We start from the raw sequence: 25,608 nt of genomic DNA, 5'->3' as shown, positions 1-25,608 counted from the left end.
GGGAGTTCTATAACTCATTAACACTGTAAATACTATAATGACTACAACAAGCCTCTATTAAACAAAATGATGCATTTCTTTTACTATCTAAGAATAGCTTTGAGATTTAATAATATATTTATTAATTTTTAAAATCTTACTATGACATTTTGGATTTAAATCTTACTATGGATTTTGTACTTGTATATCAAAACATTTTTTTTGTCATTATTTTTATTCTGAAATATTTTTACCAAAACACAGTAAAAATTTCTATTAAATACCTGTTTGCACAGTGTAACCCTATCCTTTGATTTTTTTTTTTTTTTTTTTTTTTCAGTATCTTGAGTTTTCCAATATATAAAACAATTTTTGCATATAGCAAATGAAACTTAAATACCAAACAAAAAACATCTCAGAATAGAAAAAATATGCACATCTATGCAACAAAAAAGGGAAGGGTAATTATATTCCTTCTGATGCAAGAAATCAAATTAATTTTTTACAAATCTGTTTTTCTATTTTTAATCCAAGGAAATTCACAAAAATGTTTTAATCATCATTTACAAAACAGTAATAAATATTTGCAGGTGAATTATATGAGAGCTTCTATTCTAAAAATTATTATCATAACTTGGAACAATATTTTAAATATAAATTTAGTTTAGCTTTTAATTTCAAATAATGAGTATGAATCCTAAATTTTTAACTTAAAAAGATCAGTACAATACAGTAAAAAACATAGAAAACAGGATTTTAAAAAATTTCATTAAAAGCTCTTTTAACCCTTAAAAATTAACTGTTATATATTAGTTTCAGTAAAAAGATGAGATACTTGCAAAATATATTTCAGAATATTAAAGCTCCTACAAAATAAAATTTCTACATATCGAATTTTTTATAAGAAGCATTCAATATACAGAAATTCGATTGCACTTGTTTTGCTTCTAATATATATATATAATCAAAAATTAAATCATAAAAAAAATTTGTTTCCAACATATGTTTAGTTTTGTTTTTAACTGAAATTAATATACATGATTTAATGATACCTAATATTTAGAATAAAAAGTTAGTAATTCTGTTTGTTTATAAGAAAAAACAGTCACAAAAAACATTCAAGATGTTGCACACTTTTTTTTTTTTTTTTTTTTTGTGATTATAAGTACCTAAAAATCATTGCGAGCTGGATTGTTGTTGAATTTCTATCTTTTCTACTGTCATGTCAGGATTCATCATGGTGGCCTCTTGTATAGCCTCAGCAAGGGCTCGGTCATGATCTATGGGATCTCCATCGCTTTGTATTGTGATTTTCTGTTCTACTCGAGTCTCCACGACTCCATCGCGTTCCATTTTATACTGAAATAAAAAATATTATTTTTTAATTAAAAAGTAAACTAACTAATCTGTCAGAATATATAATGCAAAAACACAACAAAAATATATATGTAATTTCAATTAATAATAGTTCAGTTAATTAATAATAGTTTTTTTTTCCTCTCTTTACCTCTAATATGCATATTGCATTCAATTTTTGTTCTGTAGATTTTTGTACCAAAAATAATCAAAATTTTATTTTTCGTAATGGATTTACCTGGAAAGAAATTAATATCCTATATTCCATTTCCATTGTCTCTATATTCTATTGTATAGCAACTAAAATTGTTATAATGTTTTTTTTCCCATGGAAGAAAAATGTACTTGGTGCTAAAAAGCAGCAGAATATAAAAGCTTTATTCTGCAACTTATTAGTGTCTATGAATGCTGTGTTATTGAGTTTTGCAATTGATAATGGAAAAGGGGGGAGTATAGTGAAACCTGGCTTTATATTGTTTATTCTGAGTGGAATATTGTAAGTGTTGATTGAAGAATATCATTGAAAATTATGATTCAGTTTTAATACAAAGATTATACAGATTCTTAAAAGAGAGAGAGAGAGAGAAGATGGAATAAGTTATTTTTACTGATAGTCAAACAGGACAGATATATTTTATCAGTAAAAAAATTTCAGAAACCATCTGGTAAAAGGCAGTCCTCAGATTTATTTTAAACATACAGTAAAAGTTAACTTATTTGCTGAGATACCAAATGTTAACACAGAAAATGTAGATTTTAATGATATCAAAAGTAATACTAAAGAATATTTGTGTTAAAAATAATGTATTTATATGTATGAATAACACATAAGATTTGGGATATTCATAATTTAAGTGAAAAAATATCATTAACATTTACATCAAAGGTAAACAAAGTTAAAACCTTTGAATCTAATTTGATTTCTACTTAATTTTAAAATTTTAAAAAAAGCCTACAAAAAAAAAGAGCAGTTAAATACAAAACAGCATCCAATCATATAGCACTTACAGTAATAGTCTCAACAGTCTTAGTTTTGCTAGAAACTGTTGAGGAGCTAACAATTTCTCCATCTTCAGACAAAGGTAGAATGACTCCTTCAGATTCAAACTGTGGAGGAGGAGGCACAGGGTAATTGACTTTCCTAGTCTCTGTTGCAACCAGAGGGACAGAAGTCGTACTGTGCTGAGCATTTGTCAGAGTGCTGGGATCATATTTGATTGCTTCAGTCTTCACAATAGCAGACTAATAGGACAGAACATAAGAAAGACATTGCCAATCATTCACATCACAATTGTAAAAGCTCATCATAAACTGAAAACTTATTAATAATAACAATTTCAATGTTTTTGTTAGAAAATAATTTTTTCATTTCTATTTAATAAACTAATAAAAGTATGATTCTATAGAAATATTTTACTCTAATTTTTTATTATTTTCTACTTTTTAATCTTTAATACATCTCACAATTTGATATTATAATTATATTTTTATTAACATATTACTGTACATAAATATATAACATTTATTTATTATTATCTCGAAATATTTGGCAGGTGATATTTTCCCTAAAGAAGCAAACTTAAATAAAATTAATCAATTAATTGACAATTAAGTATTGAAAATATTAAAATATCATGTTACTATAAGAACCTACAGCTTTCATAATTTCCAAACTCTAGCACATTGGAAAATAAATAAAAATTTGATTACAGGAGCCATCTTTATAAATATGGAATAAATTAAGTAAAAGCACATAAAAAAATCATTAAATATATGCAGGCAAAAAGATTAAAATCTTTCAACACGTATTATAGGTAGGAAACACGTTAGGAAATTTACAAATGTACGAATTGTTACGAATATGTAATCCAAAATAATTAATGTTAAGTAAGAAAATTGTTCTTTTAAATGCCCTGGTTCTCATATGTACAAAAACAAAATAAATTATTTCCTTAAGTTAACTTTTAAATCATTAAAATAAATTGTTTATCAGTTTTTAAATAAATGCATAATTTCCATATTATCTATGGAGAAATTGTCATTAGCAGCATTTAAAATTATATGTTGCAGTTAAACTTTAGCACATTGCATACAGGAAATATACTTTTTTGGTTTATATATTTTTTGCAGTGCATCACTAGAGTAAGAGTCTCTTGTAAAAGTATGTACTTAGTAGATTTACACAAGCCTGCTACAAGCTTAAGACTGCAACAAAATATACTTGTATGCAAAGCATAAAGGATAAAAGTATTTTTGAAATTTGGGTGCGACAATACTAGCCCTCTCCATTAACCCTCTTGCTCAGCGATTTCCACAGGCAACGCAATAGCAAAATTTCCGCAACCCATTCCACAAGGATGCATTTCCCCATCAATTTAGCTGTACAACCCGCTCTTTTCCTGTTCACGGTTTCATTTTGACTTTTCTGGTTTTATTCAGATCAGGGTAAACAGACAGCTTTAGTTGTCCATGGTTCTGCGAAATATACAAGCATGTTTTGCAGCATTTTGCAATATCTCTTCAAACTCAATGATGTCTGACAGGAAACATTTCGCAATTTTTTAAAACTGTTTTGATAAAAGAATTGCGCAGCGAGAGGGTTAAGAATAACAATTGTTATCAATTTAAAGAATTCAATAAAGAAAATCTAAAAGTAAACTGTATCGTGTAAATGTCGCACGTGTTGAATTGCATTTGAAAAGAAAAAGTAATTCAGTTGCATAAGTCTTTCACTTTTACAAACTGATACACCTGCCATTGCTCGAAATTAAATTAATCATTACTACTATTTTTAATGTAAAAACTACTTTTCAATAAAATATATTAATATACAAAATTCTTTTTGAAAAATTGAAAGTTTTTATATTAAAATAAGATTATCAATTAAACTAGATGATTTGTAAAAATGTGGCTATATTTTCTTAGTTCAAAATTGTTAGCATCTTTTCAATTATTTATAAAAACATAAAAATTAAAACTAATTGAAGGAAAAATTTGAATTTTAAGATGATATAAAAATATTTCTTCTGAGAATATTTGCTCTGAAGTTACAGCGGAACTTTGAAAATTTCACAGTATTATTTCTCTTGTCTTCTTAATATTTACAAATCTTAGTTGATTTTGGTCCAATCATTTACAAGATATAAACAAACATATATAAATAAAAGTTACTGTGATTAAGATTACTTATTAATATAATAGGATCAAGTAATAATTATGGAAACTTAAATAAAGTGAAATAAAAAAATAATTCTTTAAAACTCTTCAAGCTGAAAATGTGCCAACATAAAATTTCAGATCAGTCTAGGTTTTCTATAACATACCTGGACATCTTCTAATGTACCAGTCATTATTCTTGAACTCTTGGTGACTTGTTGGGTGACAGTCTTCTCTTGATTCAAGTTAGTTTTTGAAGTCTTAGTAGAAATAACATTTTTATCAGGCGATGTTGTTACTTCTGTTCCAGATATGTGTTTACTAGTTGATGTAGTCACAGAACTAGCAGCAGTTGTTGAAGATTCAGTCACTAAGATTGGTCCCTTTAATATCTCAGCCTAGTTAATTATTTAAATGCATACAAAATTAGTGTAACTTGAATAAAAAATCCTAAATATAGCTTGATTTCTTAAATTCAAAACAATATTTTTGTATTAAAATTTTCTGTGTAGTGTATGGATTTCTGTATGGATTTTTCTGTATAAATATTTATAATTAAAAATAAAAACATGAAAAATTAGTAATATTTAACTTGGTGATAAATTTAACTTATATATACTATCAAATCAATATACTACATATCAGCAGGTAATCCATCAACTAAACATTAATACAATTCTAAAAAGATAGAATTAAATATTAAATTTTTGTATATAACAATGATTTATATCTTACTCATAATTATGTAAGCACATAAAAAAAATCCATATTAGCTTACAACTTTATAACAACAAAAATATAATCAAAATAAAGTTAAATGAAAGAAGTTTATTTTATACATATTTGGTATTAGGATTGATTGAGAAAAAATATAAGTTATTTTTTCAAATCCGAGATTGAGCCTTGAACAAAATTATAATTAAATGCATATGGGAGGGGGAGAGAGTCTGATTCTTGCGAATCCTATAGTAAATTAAGATCCACTCTGTTTAGATGTATGTATTTATACATTTGGGCATTTTCAAGGGATTAAAAAAATTAATAAAACAAATAAGGTACATGCAATGAATAGTATAACATTCCATTTCATAAATTAAAAATTCATTAAATAATTATATCAATACTGTAAAAAAAATATATCAACCTCTTTCAGCATTTGTGGTGGCTTGCCTTCATCTTTAACTCCAGGTTTCTGTTTATTACGTGGGCTAGAATAAGGAGAATTATCAAGCTCTAAGACTGCAGTTTCAGAACTGAAGGAGACATCCTTAGAGCTTTCAGCTGGAAATGATGATTCAACATTGCCACGCAAAGATCGATTTGGCGTTGATGTAACTATACCACCAGTTCCAGCTATATTTTCATTGTCTGAAATGTTTCCATACTCTTTCAACATCTCTTCAGATGAGCTACTAGAAGAATCTGAACTGTCATGATCCTTTTTAGATTTTTTCTTAACAATTTTTGACAATGAAAGTTTTGATTTCTTTGATTTAGGTTCTTTTTGTAGACTTTCTTTACTTTTGCTTTTGTCTTTATCTTTATTTTCAGCATTTTCTTCCTCGATTTTACTCTCTTCCGCTGCATCTTCACCTTCTTTTTCTTCTGTTTTATTATTTTTCTCAGGCGATGATGCTTTACCTTTTTTATCTAACTTGGTTTCAGATTTCTTTTTCATCTTTTCCAATTTTTCTTTTTCTCGCCTTTCTTTAGCTTCCTTTTCCTTTAATTTCTTTTCTTCCTTTGCTTTCCTCTTTGCTTCTTCTTTCTCTTCCTTTTCTTTTTGCTTTCTCTTAGCTTCTTCCTCTTTTGCTTCCTTTTCTTTCTGCTTTTTTTCATTTTCTTTCAGCTTTTTAGGATCTTCTTTTTTCCCTTTATCCTGTGCTTCAACATCAGCTGCCTTCGGTTTGCTCTTTTTACTGAACGATAGCCTTAATTTCTTTTCTTTCTCAGCCTCATCTTTAACAGCTTTCTCCTCTTCATCAGACACTGGGCTTTTCTCAGCAACTTCTTCTTTTTTAGGCGTTTCTTTCACATTTTCAACTACTATTTCATCAACCTGCAAGTCGGTTTCAATAGCTGAATCTCTCTTGCTGGGAGTACTTTCAACTGATGCCTTTCCAGTTTTATTAGATTTGTCTTTTTTCTCTTTATCCTCTTTGTCATTTTTTTTATTCTTCTCCTCCTTCTTTTTGTCTTTTTTCTTTTCTTCCTCTTTCTTCTTACCTTTTTTATCTTTTTCAAAACTTTTTCTGAAAACAGAAAGACCCAACTTTGACTTCTGTTCTTGCTCATTCTTAGCCATAATGTCTAAATTTTCTTTATTTTTAATCATTTCTTCCTCTTTAGAATCATCCCATTTAAGAGATTCATCTATTGTTGTATCATTCCACTCAGATGAAATGTCTTGAATGCGATTATCATCAGTAAGAACCTGTGGTGGGATGATAACTTCACTCTGTGAAGTATCAACATCGCCTTCTGGTGGAGCATAAGTAAAAGCAAGTCCTTTGGCTCGCTTGCTACCTGGAGAAGTATCAAGTTTTGCCATTTCACCTAGACTAGGAGAAATATTTCCTGTCTTTTGCCCTTCATAGGAAAAACCATGTTCAGCAGGACTGAAAGGTGCTTTCTGGTCGCTAGAGCTGACTTCATACACATATTCCTTTGTATATGGAGTTGGTTTCCCTGTGAATAAGGATGTTGGTCGCTGAGCATCACCTTGTCCTGTACGATCTCTTGGAGTTACAGTTATTTCACCTTGTTTGGTCTCTGATGGAATATTTTTAGCTGTTGGAGATGCTGGAACTTGTTTGTTGGTCTAAAAATCACAGATCAAACAAAAATTCGAAATCATGCAAGAGGGATGAAGTTTTCAAACCAGGTGGGTCAATGGGAACATTGACATGCAAAGGAAGAAAAAAAACAGAAATCAAATTAGAACCAAAAACCAATCACAGCAAAGAAAAAAAAAAGTAAAGGATTATCTTTATAAAAAAAACCAAAATTATATAACATGCAATGACTATTACTAATGTAAAAACAAAATATATCAAACTCAATAGTATAATGGACATGCTTTTTTAAGTAATAATTCTGGCAAAATAAATTTGATCTGGAAAAAAAATAAAGCCTCTACGCAATCTATTGATAAAATTTTAAAAAATTATATAACTCTTGACTTTCCCTGTTCTTCCTTCTGGGATATGAAGTTAAAATATAACATTCATTTTTGCTGCCATAAGTTTATCTGCTATAAAATGTGATTCTTTAGAAACTTAATTTTCAAAATCTGAAAACAATAAAATCTAATTACATATAAAAGTTGATATCTTTATGTGCTATTTGAATACATATTTTTGACCTTTTATAAACTACTTAGAAAAAAGACTATGAGCAGGCATTAACAATTGCAAAACATAATATAAATGGTACTTGTTGATAATTGCAGTCCTGAGTTTACTTGACAACTTTCAGATTTTGCTAAGATTGCCAAAACTGAGTTGCCAATCACCAACTTGACAACAGTTAGCATTTTATGACAGTTTACTGAGGGTTGTAAAAATAAACAAGTATATATAAATTTCTTTAAATCTAATCCTAAATTTACTAATTTTTAAATTCTTTAATTCTAACCCTATATTATTTAGAAATGAAAAATAAATGTAAATGCAAATAGTTTTACCTCTTCAGTTGCTCTCCTTACTGGTTCCTGAGATAAAATTTTTACATCAGGCTTTTCAGGAACTTCTGGAGGTATTGGAGATTTCCCTCTGGCTTTAGGTAAGTCTACAGGTAACATAACAGCAACACCACCAATTGGTTTCTAAGAAATGCAAGCAACTATTAGTTTAAATTGAAATACAGTATCATATTTAAAATGAAAGAAAGATACAAGAATCAAGTCAAAACAAATGTAATAATGTTAACAATATTAATGAGTACAAAATTTTATCCACTACTAATTCATAAAATATTCAGTATTAACTGTAGTAAAACAAATATTATATATATATATATATATATATATATATATATATATATATATATATATATATATATTGCTTCATTTCTTAAAATCTTAAATATTCTACAAGAATTCTTTAAAAATTTATTTTTAGTTACAACATAATGGGTATTTAACTTCATAATTATTTACTCTTCAAAAAATAAATTTATAATTAAAAATTTTTTTTCATCAAAACCTTATATATTAATTGCATTAAAATACAGATGTATTTTTACTGAATTGAGCAATTTATTATTTCATTTTCAAAATTTAACAATTTTTGTAATAAATATAATAATGATACAATGAAATTAGTTTTCCCAAAAGATTCAAGAACTTATAATGTCAAAATTGTAACTTTCCAATTTCTTTTTAAGGTAATCAACATAGAAAAAACATTATAAGTCTCTCCATTGTTCCAAAATTAGAACAATATCTAAAAAAAAATACCACAAAATTAAAACTGAAGAATTATTGTGAAGGCAATAAATATGTACTTAAGAGTTCATTCCCTTTTCTCTAAATGCATGTTTCCAAAATGAGAAATTTGTACCACGACTAAATTAATTTGGCATTTATTTATTTTTTCAAACTGATGAACTAGCTTTTCCAACTATTAACCGTTATACAATGCTTGATTTTTATACATGACATAGCTGACAAAACATTGTTATCACTAAGAGGTGGCCTATGAGCATTAAGGTTTAATGTTCGCTTTCAAAATATTAATCTATATTAAAGACAACCATACAATAATATACTTGTTTAGTGACATTTACAGCTGGAATTAAAGAATGCAATAAAATGAAATTTCATACACACATGAAGATGAATTCTACAAAAAAACTTAGTAGCATATATTGCCAATAGGAGAGAGTTCAGTATTATCAAAACCAAAAATTACCATTATTATTAATTACATTAAAAATTACCATTATTCATTATTAAAATGAATGGAAAATAAAGTAAAATTTCATTAACATTTGAATGATCAAAAAATATACTTACAAAAAGGAATGACATACAGTGAGAAGCTCACAGAAAATATTTTTTTAATCAATATTAAGCCCTTTTGGCTCAAAAGAAACATTTTCAGTGTATTGACCTTTTGTGTGTACAAGATAATGCATCTGTAATTTTTGATATTTTTTAAACACATAATTCATCTCTTCTATGAAATATTCTGCATATGAAAATTGCAATTCTTGTCACAAATGCTTTCAATCAAGGAAAGGTATTTTGCAGCTTTTTGTGTCTTTCCTTAATATTACAATGATAAAACCTTCTAAATATTGCTAAAATTACATCATATGTCTCAAACTATGAATTATTTATATATGAATATTACTATGAGTGATTTCGCTAATTTTCTAGAATTCATTTTATTACATTAAAATAACTAGCTGCTTAGAGTTAAAATATATTTATGTTTTTATATTATTTTCAACCAACACATTCATAAGATAATTATTCAATGCACTGATATACTTTATCTTTTCAAAAATTTATTTCCTTTTTTCCTTTATCCTAACAATGGTTTTGATTTATCAGATTTGGATAATGATTCATATCCTGACCAAAAACGTATATAATTGTTATAAGGACGGAAAGTGTTCAAAATGAAACATATATTACTTGCATTAAATGTTTAATTTATGCTGCTTCTTTGAGAAAATAATGATAAACATGGTTTGCTCATATTTCTTCAATATTTTATTACATCTTTTATTTTTTAAATAAATTTGGTAATTTTATGGAAAGAACAATTTAAGAAATTTACATTACCTCATTAGTCATCACTATGAATATTTATAAACAGAATGAATAAAAATAACTATGTGTCAGACAAAGTAAGTAAGAAGACTAAATTACTTTGCTTTCTTTTTTCTTCTCTACTTCAACTTCCTTCAGTTTTTCAGATCTGGACACCTCTTCTGGAGTGGTTGTGACCGATGTGGACTGCTCATTGACCTTCTCGTCACTAGGATAGCCTCGACTGGGTGGACCTGAAAGAGTGTGGCGCTTGCTTTCGTCTGGTCTTTGTGTTGGAGAGGGGCGCTCTCTAGAGTAGCCTGGGGCTGGGAAGGGACATCACACACAATTCAAAGAGGAAAAGACAAGGGAAAAAGCAAGCAATGCACAAACATGCACAGTTAAAGGTGCAAGGATCACTACAACCAAAAAAAGCTAATACTAAATTGCTAAATTATCAAGCACTTTGATAAGAAAATTTCAATAATCAATAATTAAAAGGACAGAAAAGGACTATTTTTTGTTTGAAATAACCAGTTTTTTTAGATTATTTACTTTGGTGAGGAAAGAAATACATAAAATTTATTTTAAATTGATTTTATTTAAAAATTACAAATTCAAAATGAAATAAATGTTTATACAAGTATTATTTATTTGAAAAACAATCAACAAATAATTATGGAACTACTTTTAAAATTTAAATTTTATATGGATAATTTAATAAAAAAATAATAAGATGGTCAGATATGCCAGAACAGAATTAGAAATTCTGTATTAAAAATATTACCTTTTTCTGAAATGATTGTACATTTCATACATTTGTTCTCCTAACTGTGGATCAAGACAAATCTTTTTTAAGTATTGATTTTCTGATGAAATGGTAATGAAATTTAAAACAATAATAATAAACACAAATATTTTTTTATATATATAAAATCAACTTGTATAATAATGGAAAGTTATAAACATGCCCTCTTTTTTTTTTCATGCCATAAAAAATAAAAGCAGAAAAGCTTTAAGTATACAAGTAAGTTCCTCCTAAAATAATTTGCAGAAATGCTAAATATGATTAAAGCTGATCTAAAGATCTTTAGTGTTTAAAAAAAAAAAGCAACATTTATGAAATAGCAACAGTACACAAAACAGCATGCTTACATAGTCGAAAAAATGAGCAGTAAATTTGAATCTTTGAAGCAATGCCAATTGAAATTGTTATAGCTAAGATTATAATTCCATTCAATTAACAAAATGGTAAATACTGAAACTTTGACATTTTTTTTAAAACAAGTGCTAAAACATTTTACTGCTATTCTGAAATTCTCAATGCATTTAAAAAATTGAATGGATCATGACTTGGTCAAACCAACTATGTAAGTACTTTAAACACAAACTAGTATGAATAAACTAAATATCCAAGTTTCAGTAGTTAATAAAAATTAAACTGATTCTGATAATACAACAAGATGCATTTTCTATTATATTGCACAGTTGCAAGCAAAGGAAAAGAATTCTGGCAATAATAAGGCAAGGAAAAGTTATTGGAAAATTAAGAATACGAGATGAGTTACTGCCACTCTAAAGAGGGGATAACATATTCACTTTATGATACACAAAATAAGACTAATAATAACAACATTTTAATGTTCATAACTATGAATTTGGAGTACTGAATTCTTTTTTCCAATATTATTAATGCAAGTTAAATTTTTAAAAAACTCATTCTCATGTACGTCAGGATTTCATTTAATTTAAGTTGAAATTATCTAAATGATTTTTTCTGTCTTGATAAGTTATTCTGTCTAATGAATTTTTCATATATCTAGAATAGGTTATTTTCTGTTATTTAAATAACACATGATTAAATTTGTTATTTTATAAACATTCACTAATTTATTTACGCTAATGGAAATACTAAACAATAAAATGCAAATTGCAATTTGTAGAAAAATTAAACATTTTCAGACTGTACACTACATTTATAGTTTACATACATAAGATTTGTTTATGTTTAATGAATCTAAAAAAAGTTCATAAAAGACATCCCACAATAGTTTTATAAGGACTAATTCTTTTTAAATATCAATGACATTTTTTTTTTTTTTTTTTTTTTTTTTTTTTTGCAATTAGTGCAAGTTATTTTTAGGGGATATATGGTAAACTTTTCTCACACAACAAACTGTGTTATAATAATACATTTTTATTTAAAACTATTCATATTTACAAAACAATACAAAATAGAATGATTTATTTGCACTCCAAATGCATATATATTTATATAGTAAAAATTGTACTTAATTCAGCTCTATGAATAAATGCAAGACTAGGTATTGTTGTATATTCCAACCTTAAATCATTAATTAAATTGTTTAAAAGCTCATATCTATTATACTACACCACATACCACCATCCATGCTCCTAGTGAAACGTTTATTGCTTAATGTTCGTTCGAAATGAGGAGGGGGACGATCAATCATTGCACTCGCTTGCCTTGTTTGATACTGAGTTCGACCTGAGTAACGGAATTTGGATCCAAATCGCGGCAAAAACAGTTTGGGTTTTGGAGGAGCTTCTGGTGACATCAACCTATACAGCACACAGAAAATTTCACCAGTCAAGTACAAATTTTATATTGTCAATATTAATAGAGTTATGCATTGAATAAATAAAAATAGAACACTCCCACAATTTTAATTTTCATCTTCTAATTTGCTACTTTTTCAACTCCAAAATTAGAAGTCCAATTAAAAAAAAAAAAAAAACATCAACATTAAGTGTAATAACTAAATATACTGGTAAAATGCCAAGTCTTTGATACTAATTCATAAAAGACCACTTCTTTTCTGCACAGTTATTTGAGATATGGAGGTGATAATTTTTATCTACTAAATTGTTCTATTCCCCCCACCCCACCATAATTAGCAAAGTTTACTTAAGTAACATTACAAAAATTTCTGTATCATTTAAAGAGAAAGGAACATTGAATATGGAGACTGAATTTACTATTTTGAATCAGAAAACTTGATAGCTGTTCATACATACGTTAAAACATACAAAACTAATTACATTAACTTTTTTTCCAATTCTTCCATTCCTTTCTTAAATTGGAGGGAAAATATAAATTAGGTAACTCAAGGTGTATAGAGGGGATATATAATGATTACTTAAAACAACATATCATACTAATTCAGAAATACAAAATAAAACACTTTATTTTGCTACATTACCTAACTATTAAAACAATACATATATAAACAAGTTGAAAAAAATTAAAACTTGTTTCTAAAATATACAGCTTATGATTAACTCACAGAAATTAATATTGATGTGATATGAAGACTGAATGGCTTTTTTTAAAAATTAAAACTTACCAGCCTTAAAGATTCATAATTATATAAATAATTTCTTTTACAATAGATAACATTCAAAGATTTTAAATCATAAGCAATATGTAGTTAATTGGTTAGAAGAAAAGTCTTCATTTTTTCAAAAGAAAAAAAATAAATAAAACACTTTAATATCAGCATAAACTCACCTAAAAAATGTATGATGTTCAACACAAACCTTCCATAACCGCTTAGCTGCCTTATGGTTGTGCAACTTAAATCCAATTGTACTTTCGAACTGATCAAACTGGAACAGAGAAAGATTGATAATTAAATAATTGGGCACAGATACACAACATTTTCCATGATAAAAAAATTAGTAATATTATGAAAATAATTCCTTCACTGCTGTAATAATTTATTTCATGAAAATTACTTAGATTACAATCTTACCAATAAAGTTAATTTTTTTTATACAAAAAGGAAAAAACTGTTATAGTAAAATAAAAAAAAATGCAAGGCAATCCTTCAATTTAATATCAGGTCTGCAATCAAATAATAAGATCAGTGATGGATTTTATCATAGAACAAAATTTATCCATTTCTATATTTAGCAATGAAGAAATTAAAAAAATACCTTGAGAAATTTCAGCATTGGTAATCTTATTATACTTTATCAAGAAATGCTAATAAAGGCTAACCTCCATTTTTTTTTAAAATTGGCACTTACATAAGGCATTTTAGTATTGTAGCATAAAAATTTAAAATATTTAAGGAGAATTGTACCATGAAGCTAATTCTTAGGTGTTTTTTTAACATAAAAATAGTAAATATAAACATCTAAGTTATAAGAATAGTGACTGATGCATTTGCCGCGCCGAGATACAAGAAATAAAATATTTGAAATATTTACTATGTTATTTTGTGTCAATTACCTGTTTTTACATATGTAATCATTGAAACATAATTGTTATATTTAAGACTGGAAAATTATATTATATATAAAAGAATAAAAAAATATTTTTAGAAATGTATAGATATATCAAAATATTTAACAAGTATTTGTTTGAGGGTTAAAAAATATATAAATAAAACCATAGATCTTTCATTTTTATTTTTCAGAAATTATATAATTGAAAATTAAGAAAGAGACCAACATAAGATTGAAAATATATCATTTGTATTAATGCATAAATTATTCATAAAAAAAAAACTCACCTCACCAGGACGAATCTTTATATAAAAGTTATTCCTTTTATAAGAGATTTTCAGGATCTTTGGCCATGCAAACCTATTGATACGTAATCGGTCCCTGTAAACTAAAAGGCCGGACGAACAAACTCCAAGCATAATGTCGATCCCTTCAGAATCTTTTGCTTGATGCAAATCAACACCATACATAGCCAATTTCTTAGCATTTTCTAAGAAATGAAGTTCAGCTTCTGCTGGTGTTTGGCCCCTGTTCAAAAGACACCAAAAACAATTCTAGAAATATTCAAATGAAAATAATCAATAGATATTTCTGACTCATGCTTTTCCGGCAATAAACATTTTTTTTAAAGACATTTTTAAATTTGTACAAATATTTGATTTATTTAATATAAATTTGAAAAGTCAAAAGAATACTCAATTTTTTTTCACTTGAAATTTAAAAAAAAAAAAAAAATCAGTAAGAGCTACAAAACAAGTTTAAAAATGAGTATAATTTTCTTTTTAGTTTATCCTACCGATGCAATATTCAATAGAATTTATTAAGGCTAAGTATTATCTCCCTTCGCCCATCTTTTTACACAAATTTCTTTTTATATAACAAGTATTGCAAATGACAGAAGGGTAATTTATACTCATTTCAGAAACAAATACAAAATTTATAACAATTGGTGATTAATACATTTTCTTACAAAAGTAAAGCATATAAAAGAATATTATAATTACTTTTTATTAGATAGCAGTACTTGTCAAACAGTTCAATTTCAATGTCTAAATATTATTGTTAGAGTTTAATGACAATTATCAGCCAGCTCTACAGAATTTGCTTGCTGAAATCGTTTATTATTATTATTTTAAGAATAAATATTTTAATCAATATTCCAACTTTATTGCATATAAGTTCTATTATTGACCCAGATACCAAATGAATAGCAACAATGTGATTGATTATCTTAAGGCATTTGTTCTGTTATAAGCTAATGAACTGAGATTTTAGTGAAGTAAAAAAAAAAAAAAAAAAAAATAACATTTTTTTTTGTTTTTATTATGCAAAAATTATAAACTTTAGAAAAGTTTATAATTTTTACATAATATAGCCAATAAATCATTCAATTCCTTTATCATTATTTAATTAGTTTCCTTCAAGCTATTATAGATGTTATGAGAACCATTACAATAAGTCATCTTCCTATAAGGATTTGATTAAACACAAGCAACATTCCCAGCAAATGTGTTGTGTGCCAAGAAATATTAATAAACATTTTAAGTTAATCAACAATAATTTTAAAGAAAATGTACCTGACTGACTATTTTGATGAAAGAAGCAGGAATTTAATGATATTTAATTCTTCAAATGATAACTAAAATATTTAATAACTAATATTTTAATCAAGAGATCTCTATGTTTTCTTTTTTTAAAGTTTTGCAAACACACCAAAAAAAAAAAATGAATTTTTCCCATGATACTGTGAAATCATACAACTTCACTGAAAATAATAAACATTAAAATTAAACCATTTTTCATGATTCCAGATCTAAACTTTTCACAGTTCCTGTTACTAGAACCATTTTACATGTTATTGTCTTTTCCCCTTTGGAAAGGCAAAGAATATAATAACAACCATTGTTTTTGAATAAGTAACACACATACACACACACACACACACAATAATAAATATATAATTCTTACTTGTGTTGTTTATGGAGCTCCACAACTTTTTCTTCTAGCTCTGGAGTTTGATTAGGAGCAAATCGAAATTCAGACAAATAGTTATTGCCATGCTCATCTGGATCATAATCGCCCAATTCTGACTGCACCAGATAGGATCCCAGAAGGGCAAGGGTAACAAATGAGCATGGCAATCTAAAATAAAAGCACAATTAGATAGATATACTAAATAATGGATACAAAATAATAAAATAAAGGATATTATACCACATGCTTAGAAAAACAAAATTAATCGCACATTATAACGTTGGTTGTCTCCCCCCACCCAGTTCTATCAAAGTAGTTGCAATGATGCATAATAAAGAAGATCCGAATTTGGTTTCATATTTTTTTTTGTTATAATATTTTGATTTTGAAAATTATAGGCATCTATAAACTCAGTCATTATTTGCAAATTAAAAACATGTATCAACAGGAGAGAAATAGAAAAATAAACCTTCTCAAATAGAATATCTAACAGTTTAAGAATGAATAAAAGTCATATATTTATATAGTTTTTATTCATTATTTAAAGTCAAATATTATATTTTGGAGACATCATCTGTAATTTATATGTGAATCAGAAAAAATTTAAATAAAAGAATTGATTAAGTAATGACATATATCTGCATTTTCAAAATAAATCTGCTTTTAATATATATTCCATCTGTTAAACCACAATAAGTTACACTGTAGCAATAACAACTTTCTCATCTTGCAATGCTAAATTCAACCCGTTAAAGCTCAATATAATATAGATATAAGTAAATGTCTTCTAGCTTATGCTAAAACCACCAAGAATAACATAGTTATGAAATAAAATTTATTGTTTTAAATCAATTAAAAAATTTTGTTTATAAATACATTACAATTTTTTATAAATACAGTAAAATATAAAAAAATACATATTACATTCAGATTCCTTGCATTATCTTGAAAATAAGTATTAAAAAAAACAATTTCACAATAATAATCCTTTGACTTCATAATCTAGTTAATGGATAATGTATGCCAGCTAAAAATTATTTCAGAATTTGTGAATATATATATATTAATTTCCTATGCAAAGGAATGCTTGTTTCAAGAAAGAGAGGGGAAGTGTGGCTGTCCTACCAATGGAAAACTGTGCATTAGCAGATTAATATTTATTTGAAAAATTAGCTTCTTTTGGAAATATTAATAAAATAACACAGAGGATATTAATACCTTAAAATACATAGAACAGATTTCATATACTTGGTGCATTAGTAAATTTAACTACAAATACAATAGCTCAATAAGATTTCAAAATTTAAGTTTTGAATATTTTATTTTTAGAATTTAATACGAGAAATATATATATATATATATATAATGGATAAATACTTACTTCCCACAAAGAATATCATTTCTTATTTGTAGGCACAATTGGTACCTATTGAAAAATACATATAACATTACAAATATGTTAATGCATAGACATCTTTTTTAAGCACAAAACAGACACTAAAAAATATCTATCTCTCAATAACTAACCTGGTAATATCTTCTTGTAATTGAGCGGGGTCAGGAGGATAAAATTTTACTTCAAAATTGAAAACCCATGGTAAATCTAAAAATAAAATTTTAGATTTTTAATTCCATGGAATAATGCAACATAATAAATATATCTAATACTATAAAGATAAATTACGATTTAAAATTTGAAATTACATTGATGCATAATAGTATCAACATTTTCAATATTTTAAAATGCTCAAAAGTTTGCAAAAGTTTATTTCAAGTAAAAACATTATTTACAAACTATTTAAATTTTCAATTTTTTGAATAAAAATAAAGGAATTAAACAAATCTATATGTAAAGTAGAAATGAAGAGAAAAAAGTTGCAAACATACTTTTCATTTGCTTGCCAATTCTTTTGTCAAAATTAATCCAATTCTGAAAAATAAAAAGAAGAAAAATCGGTAATTCTTTTCTCTCCATATAATAAAGTAATTTTTTAAAAATAAAAGACACTACATACCCTAGCATCTTCATGATCACGATAAGTCAGACCAAAATAATCTTTCTCCATTATATTTAAATATTCACAAATTTTGTCAAAAAGTTCTCCCCCTTTAGAACGTCTCTATAAAGATCAGAAAGTTAAAGCAAAAATTAGAATAAAAAAAGGGTCAAAAGCAATTTGAAAAGGCACAAAATTACATTTTATATATTAGATTTTAAATTCTGATACACAAAATATAACTTATCAATTTCAGAAAACAATCAACTTATAAAAACCTATGTTTACATTACCTTATGATATTATCACTAAAATAGGTCGAGGAAAGATCATTTAAGCATTTCTCCTTCAATTCTATTATCATTTATAATTCAATTCTATTATTATTTATTATGTTAAAAGTTAAAATTTTATAAACCTTTTTTGCTCTCTCAATGGTTAGTCTCATTTAAAAGGTATGTTTTTAAAGCAAGAATTATATAAATTCAGAGTATGTAATTATTGAAATAAATGATTAAAATAGACAATTAAAAAAATTTTAGATTTAAATAGAACTACAAATTAAAAATATCAAAGTGCTTCTTTTTCAAATATGAAATTTCATATGCTACAATAGATATATAAACAATATTCATACACTTAAAATCCCTTTTTTTTTCTAATATAAATAATAATGTACATTCCAAGTTTCATTTTCTTTTTAACTGAAGATTAACAAATAAGATTCAATCTGTGAACATTCCAGAGGTAATAAGCTAATCATTCCTCAAAAAATCTGAATTGTTCAAGATATAGTAAATGAAAATTTATATTAAAAAAATTACTTTACATGATTGGAAAGGAACATTATAATTTTTTTTTATCATCAAAGAAAGTTAAGCCTTCCAGACGTAGAAAGACAACTCACACTTAACAATATATAATTATGGATATAACAATAAAAATTGTACAATATAATATTATTGATTAAATGGATATTGTTTAAAATGACAAAAAGCAAACTATTCTTTGGAGATTATTTACTAATCAAATTTGATAATTGCAATATTAGAACTATTACACCTTTCAAGAAAAGCACGATATAATAGAAAGAAAATAAAAATCAATTACATGCTGAAGATTCAATGATGATTTCTTATGATATTCTGATTAAGATTTAACTATGCTACATTACTCAAAAAGACAATGTAAACTACACTGACTAATGGTAGAAAAATCGATATATATATTTTAAATACAGACCGACCATGAAATTAGATGAGAGTTCTGAATACCAGAAAGAAGAAATCAAGATCGTCCAGGTATTTATACTTCTTGTGCTTTCTTTTTACAAATTTTAAATAGAGGTGAAAAATGATCAATATTCTATGTCTTCAGGCATCCAAAGATTTGCACACAGAAGCCACTTTCAATAAAATCAGTGTGTGGTGTGTGTGGGGGGGGGGGGATTACATATGCAAAACACTTTTGTTAAATTTATGAATGCATACTGAGAAATCTATCAAAGAATTGCACACAACTAGTCAGAAAATAGGTAATGTTATTTTCCATATACATTAAGAAGAAATAGATATTGCATACTGAAAACTTTTTAAAACAGCTAACTGAAAGTTTCAAATAGTACAGAATTAACTTAGCTTAAGAGAAAAGGAAAATATGAACATAATTATAACAATTATGATAAAACTCTGTTTCTATGTTTTTCATTTATATGTTGTTTTAATTGAAAGCTTTCGTTCATTTATAACTCTTGATAAAATTCTTGAATTTACATGAAGGAAGACTTAAGCTTTATGTTCTCCGTCCACCAAAATTCCTAATTTTTTTGTTTCTGTTATTATTTCTCTCTTCACGAGATTGATTTATCTAATAAATATACATTTCTCTGAGCATCCAGATATTCTTCTGTACAGTTGTTCTGTTACTATGTAATAATATGCAAGTACAATTAAAAAAATGTAATCACTTTTAAATGAATGTGCATTTAAAGCAATAATTTGGTTATTTCCCTTTGTAATAACAAAAATTATTCGAATTTCTATTATATGTTCATCCATTTATAAGTCATTTTTTGCTTATGTTTGAAAGACACAGCTTTAATATATATGAAATCATTGATATTATATTTTGTTACTTCCTTTTTAGTTATGAAATAATAAAAGTTCTGAACAAATAATAATATAAGATGTCATTACGCTGTAATCTATCAAAAATGTATTGAATCATTCCATTCAATAGAGACAGAAAACAAACTTCATAGCCCAATATATTCAGAATCTAACAAAGAATGAAGGATTCTAAGAAGACCTACAGCAATAATTGTCACTTACATCAATTTCTATTTCATAGTCTGTGCCATCTAGAAGTCGAACTCTACATAGACCAGGCTTTGCCTTTCCAGAGACTGATGAACGTCGCCCTCGAGGGGAACTTTGTGAAGAATTGGTTTCCGTTTCATGGGCATTCTTCTTGTCGTCAGCTGTCGATTTTTGATCTTCTGCGTCCCCTTTTTCCTCTGCCATCACTAATAGAAACTGGAAAAGTATAAAGAAAGATTCTTTTATAATACATTAAATATGCATAAAATGTTCAAAAATGCATACATAAGGCAACATTTTATTGCATTCATTTAAATATTTATGAAATCTTTAAGCATCAAGTTGTTTGAATTAAATCTAAATGCAGCAAAATTCTCAGAAGTTCTACGCAATTGTAAATTAGATCAGAAAATTTGGTAGACACAACAGCCATTTCACTTTTTTTTATGGGAGGTGAGTGAGGGGGGAATCAAGGAAAAATTTAATAAAAAGAATTATGATTCGTGAATGTGATACACTGTCTGTTATCTCAAGATTAAGTCTCGCGACCAAAGGATGATTTATATATTTTGTGGCCCTAAGCAATGTACATTTTGAGGCCCCCCTTTTTTAATAAAATGACCAATTTAGTTTAATGTTTCAGCACTTTTTTAACTCGATGGCAGTTTATTGTAGGTTGATATTTTTTAAAATTTTATTAATTTCGTAAATATGCATTTCCATTTTATCTATTATGATCCCAGACAATCTGCCACCAACATTTGTACAAAATATTATTGAAGCAAATGTTCGGTTTTATCCATATATTCTAATATAAGAACTTGATTAATTATTACACTTGTTAAAGAATTAATATTATCTTAATATTTTATAAATAAAGTTTGTATTTTTTTAAAAACTTATTTATTTGGCAATTAGGGAAAGAGCTGACGTTTGGGGCCCCCTCAGCCTAGCAGTTGCCTAGTTATTAATCCGTCGTTGTTAACGAAGTTAAGAAATTCCGGTTTAGAAATAACCAAACAACTTATTATTGATTTTAAAAGCTAACTTACTTTTTAAGTTTCCTATAATACAACATTTTCGCCATTTGCTTAAAGAATGAATAAATAAATTTAAAATAATTATTTTTGATGTATCGTAGTTATTTACAAGTCAATGAGCTGCACTTTGGATTGTAATTCTGTACGATCTAAGAACAGATTAAATGATGTTTTTATAAATATATTTTTCGGAAGACTATATAGCTAATAAACGGTTTTTCTTTAATAATGGTTTTTACTTTTAAATATTTCCCACACTTCAAACTTAAACGTTTTTAAACGGCGACTACAGCATCCGCAATTACCTCAACAACAGCAAGCAATTCATAATATATGATTCCCTCATCTCCTGCCAACAATGCAAATTACCGCTTAACTGCCATCAATAGTGTAGGAGCAGCAGAAAAATGGCAAAGCACGTCATCCGAAACCATGCAGGGGAAAGAAAATTGCTTCACGGCATAGTTCAACGATGATGTTACTCATAAAAAAGATTATTCCGACATTTTAATAGCTCTCAACACATTTTGGATTTTTTTTTTTATGTTATGAACGAAATTCCGCGAATCAAATTATATACAAAATATCTTAGAATAAAACCCAATGGGATTTAAGTTTAATTAAAGGGGCGATGACCGGAGCATTTAATTACAGAAATGTACATTTTAGTGTCTATTTCTGAATAAATTTTTCAAATATATTATCCAGTATATTAGTCAGAGATCGAAGCTCATTTATATTATATAAAATACGTTTTATTCCTAAACTAAATATAAATCTATAGTTTCGTACATTAAGTTACATAAATTCTACTTTAAAGTTGATACATGAATTGAAATAAAATTATTTTATATACATATATTTTAACTTTTTATGAAAAAAATATATTTTGAAACTACGATTAAATAAATATATTTACGTATATATTTCTACAGTAAAATCTCGATTATTCGAACGAATAGGGACTAATAACCTCAAATAATCGGAATTCTTTTAACAAGCACAAAATTTGGAATGATTTCTTTTCTTGAATGAAGGTTTCGCAAAACTGTTTATTCGAAATTATACAAAAATTTTGCAAGTACTACCTGGTATTAAAATTTTAACAAACTTTTTTATAAGTTATCAATTTTTTAATTACATTTTAGAAATATTAATTATAATATTCTGATAAGAAAATTCATGAATATTGCTAATTTCTCTTATTTCCTTTGCATTTTCACAAATAATTACTTAAAGGTTGTACTCGAGATAGCCCTCGCAACTCAACATCGCAAAGCTTTCTGACACATTTATATGCCATTTTTTCTTCAAATTTGATCATATCACTAGTGAACTATTTTCGAATAGAAAAGTGCTTTTCCTAAATATCTTTCAGGGTTACGAAAAACGGGCTTTAAAATTATCTGGTTGCGCATGGGTTTTTCAAGCCTTCACATCACGAAAATCAGATTCAAAATCAACTTTGATACTCTTTTCGGAAAAACTCGGACTCTCTTTCTAACTATATACATTAAAAAAAAAAAAATCCATCGACAAGCTGGAAGGCAAAATGTAGATTCCTTTCCATCTAAATTACTATCTGGCAACATAAATTGTTGGTGTTAGGAGGAGTCAAAATTAGGATTTAAAAATCACTTTTCAGCCCCTAATTTCTAAAAATTGCAATTATCGTAAACCTGCAAAAGTTGTTTGTCTTAATGAAGTGCTAATTTGGCTAACTGAAATTTTCTCCAACATTAAAGTTATAGCGAAATGAAATTTTCAACCCCCACCTTTTCCATTCCCTTTGAGCTGTATGGACTATTTACAAACTCGTCCGGGATTTTTAAATTTTTAACAATCTACCAAGCCAGTTAAAATCCAAACAAAATAACTCTTGTTAACCTATTTACAAGATAACATGGGCAAAGGATTATACGCATATTATAAACTTTTGAACGAATGGTGGTTTTGGATTCTAAGGACCATGAACGGTAAAGAACAGAAGAAATTTTCCTGAAGTCTTGTCATGAGACCCATTGAAATAGGTTGTCTTCCTATAGGAATCTACCTAAAAGCCTCACTACATATAAGCCAAAATAATCGATCATTTATTATACTTCCACATAATAAAAGCAGAATCGTCACATAACATTTGTTGACGAAAATCACCGATTCAACGAATTTGTTTTTAATTATTTTTTGCCATTTTTAAAATTTTCTTTGAGGGTTTGAAATTTAACCAATATTATATATATATATATATATATATAATCCTTCATTAAAAGATAAGAAATGAATCCTAAATATTTATTGGAAACAAATATGATCTTGCATTATGCTTACAACATCAAAATTATAAAACTGACATCTACGCATTACTAAACACTATTCGACGGATTTATTTAAGCAATTTATTACATTTCCTTCATATTAAATAATTGTGAAGTACATAAACAATTGCAACATGAGAATTAATACGACCATTTTTTCAAAGTATAGAGCAATAAATTTCAATAAATCCTATTTCAAGCAAAAACATCATAGCTTTACAAAAGTATGGCTTCTAATTATTTTAGTGTATTTCGTAAGCGTCTCCGCATTCGCATTCGCATTTGCATTCAAATCACACCCAAAATCGCAACTTCCCACGTAAAGTACATCTCAAATCTAGAGATGAGAGCATCTTTAAAACCGGATGCCACAGGTGCAGAGGACCTAGTGATCACAGACGTAGATACCTTTTGCTCAATGAACAAAAAGAATAAATACATTTCATAACCTTTCTTTCACAGAAACAATCAAAAATTTGGTTCGTTTTATTATCAGAAGTATATGAATACTGTAGATTACATTTTTGTTCTATCCGATTTGTTTTATTAATTTATAAGAATAAAATTTAAATTTTCAGACACTTTCTCAGAGGTAAACACAAACCTAAAAAAAAAACCTTTGCATGAAGAACAATACAGTAAAAGAGGGGAAATAATTAAGTATTAAAAGATATGGGGGGAAAAAACTTTTTTTTTTTTTTTAAATAATGGTCGGTAACAGGAAAACCTGTTTTAATACGAATAAATGATGAGTCAGCACATTTCGAAATTTCCACGCCGTATGATTTTTTTCATATTTCCCTACAAATAAAAGAAGAAAAAAAAGCATTTAACCAGTTAATACCGGAATTGATTTTTTAAAAATTCCTCAAGTCCCTTCTTTTAAAGTCAAGCGCTAAAGCATATACATGTCGAACGCAATACAAATAATGGTTGCATAGTAAATTTTGCAAAAAAAAAAAAAAAAAAAAAAAAAAAAAATCAAAGTTAATTAAGATTTTATTTTCATTGGATAAAAAATTCCACATCGACCATGCCAAAATGAAGATTTGGATTGATATGCATATACGTTGAATGCACTTAACTGGTTAATTTTCAGGAAAACACCAAGAATCGAAAAGCATTAAAATGGTTGTCAAAAAAATCTTAAAAATAAAAAAAAAGAATGTTCGTTTTTTTTTTTTTTTTTTATAACATTGTATTTAAAAACGTCTGGAGGTGACAGATATTTAAATAAACGGGGGGAAAAAAAAAAGAATTTTTAAAAATATTTCAACATACGATGAAGTATTGAATCGTTTTTCATAAGAATAAACATTCATTCCTTGCTTCAAAATAATAATAATAATAATAATAAATTAAGCGTATAAAAACTGACCCCATTACCAGTGCGATAATGCAACCTTTACAATCCGACTAATGTACTGAAATAACCTTAATATTAATGATAAAAGCTAA

General features: G+C 26.9%; 1 protein-coding gene across 4 annotated transcripts in view; it reads right to left on the bottom strand.

Moving 5' to 3' along the window:
- The window catches only part of LOC129962593 (band 4.1-like protein 3), an 83,374-nt gene that overhangs the window by 3,714 nt on the left and 54,052 nt on the right, over positions 1–25,608 (bottom strand). For 3 of the 4 annotated variants that reach the window (XM_056076427.1, XM_056076419.1, XM_056076400.1), the window contains exons 2-16: positions 20,808–21,011; positions 18,496–18,600; positions 18,368–18,410; positions 18,008–18,083; positions 17,862–17,906; positions 16,475–16,648; positions 14,794–15,034; positions 13,785–13,882; positions 12,654–12,835; positions 10,373–10,578; positions 8,177–8,317; positions 5,636–7,312; positions 4,659–4,889; positions 2,344–2,577; positions 1,149–1,338 (exon numbers count right to left, since the gene is read on the bottom strand). In XM_056076427.1, coding sequence (XP_055932402.1) covers positions 1,156–1,338; positions 2,344–2,577; positions 4,659–4,889; positions 5,636–7,312; positions 8,177–8,317; positions 10,373–10,578; positions 12,654–12,835; positions 13,785–13,882; positions 14,794–15,034; positions 16,475–16,648; positions 17,862–17,906; positions 18,008–18,083; positions 18,368–18,410; positions 18,496–18,600; positions 20,808–20,999 — 3,828 coding nt within the window. In that variant the 5' untranslated portion in view covers positions 21,000–21,011 and the 3' untranslated portion in view covers positions 1,149–1,155. The remainder of the gene's footprint in view (positions 1–1,148; positions 1,339–2,343; positions 2,578–4,658; positions 4,890–5,635; positions 7,313–8,176; positions 8,318–10,372; positions 10,579–12,653; positions 12,836–13,784; positions 13,883–14,793; positions 15,035–16,474; positions 16,649–17,861; positions 17,907–18,007; positions 18,084–18,367; positions 18,411–18,495; positions 18,601–20,807; positions 21,012–25,608) is intronic. The other variant, XM_056076410.1, reaches the window with a different exon arrangement.

This window comes from Argiope bruennichi, chromosome 1 (assembly GCF_947563725.1).
Source record: "Argiope bruennichi chromosome 1, qqArgBrue1.1, whole genome shotgun sequence".
Classification (NCBI taxonomy): domain Eukaryota; kingdom Metazoa; phylum Arthropoda; class Arachnida; order Araneae; family Araneidae; genus Argiope; species Argiope bruennichi.
The sequence above is the reverse complement of the archived record's forward strand: the minus strand, read 5'-3'. Positions and strand labels throughout refer to the sequence as shown.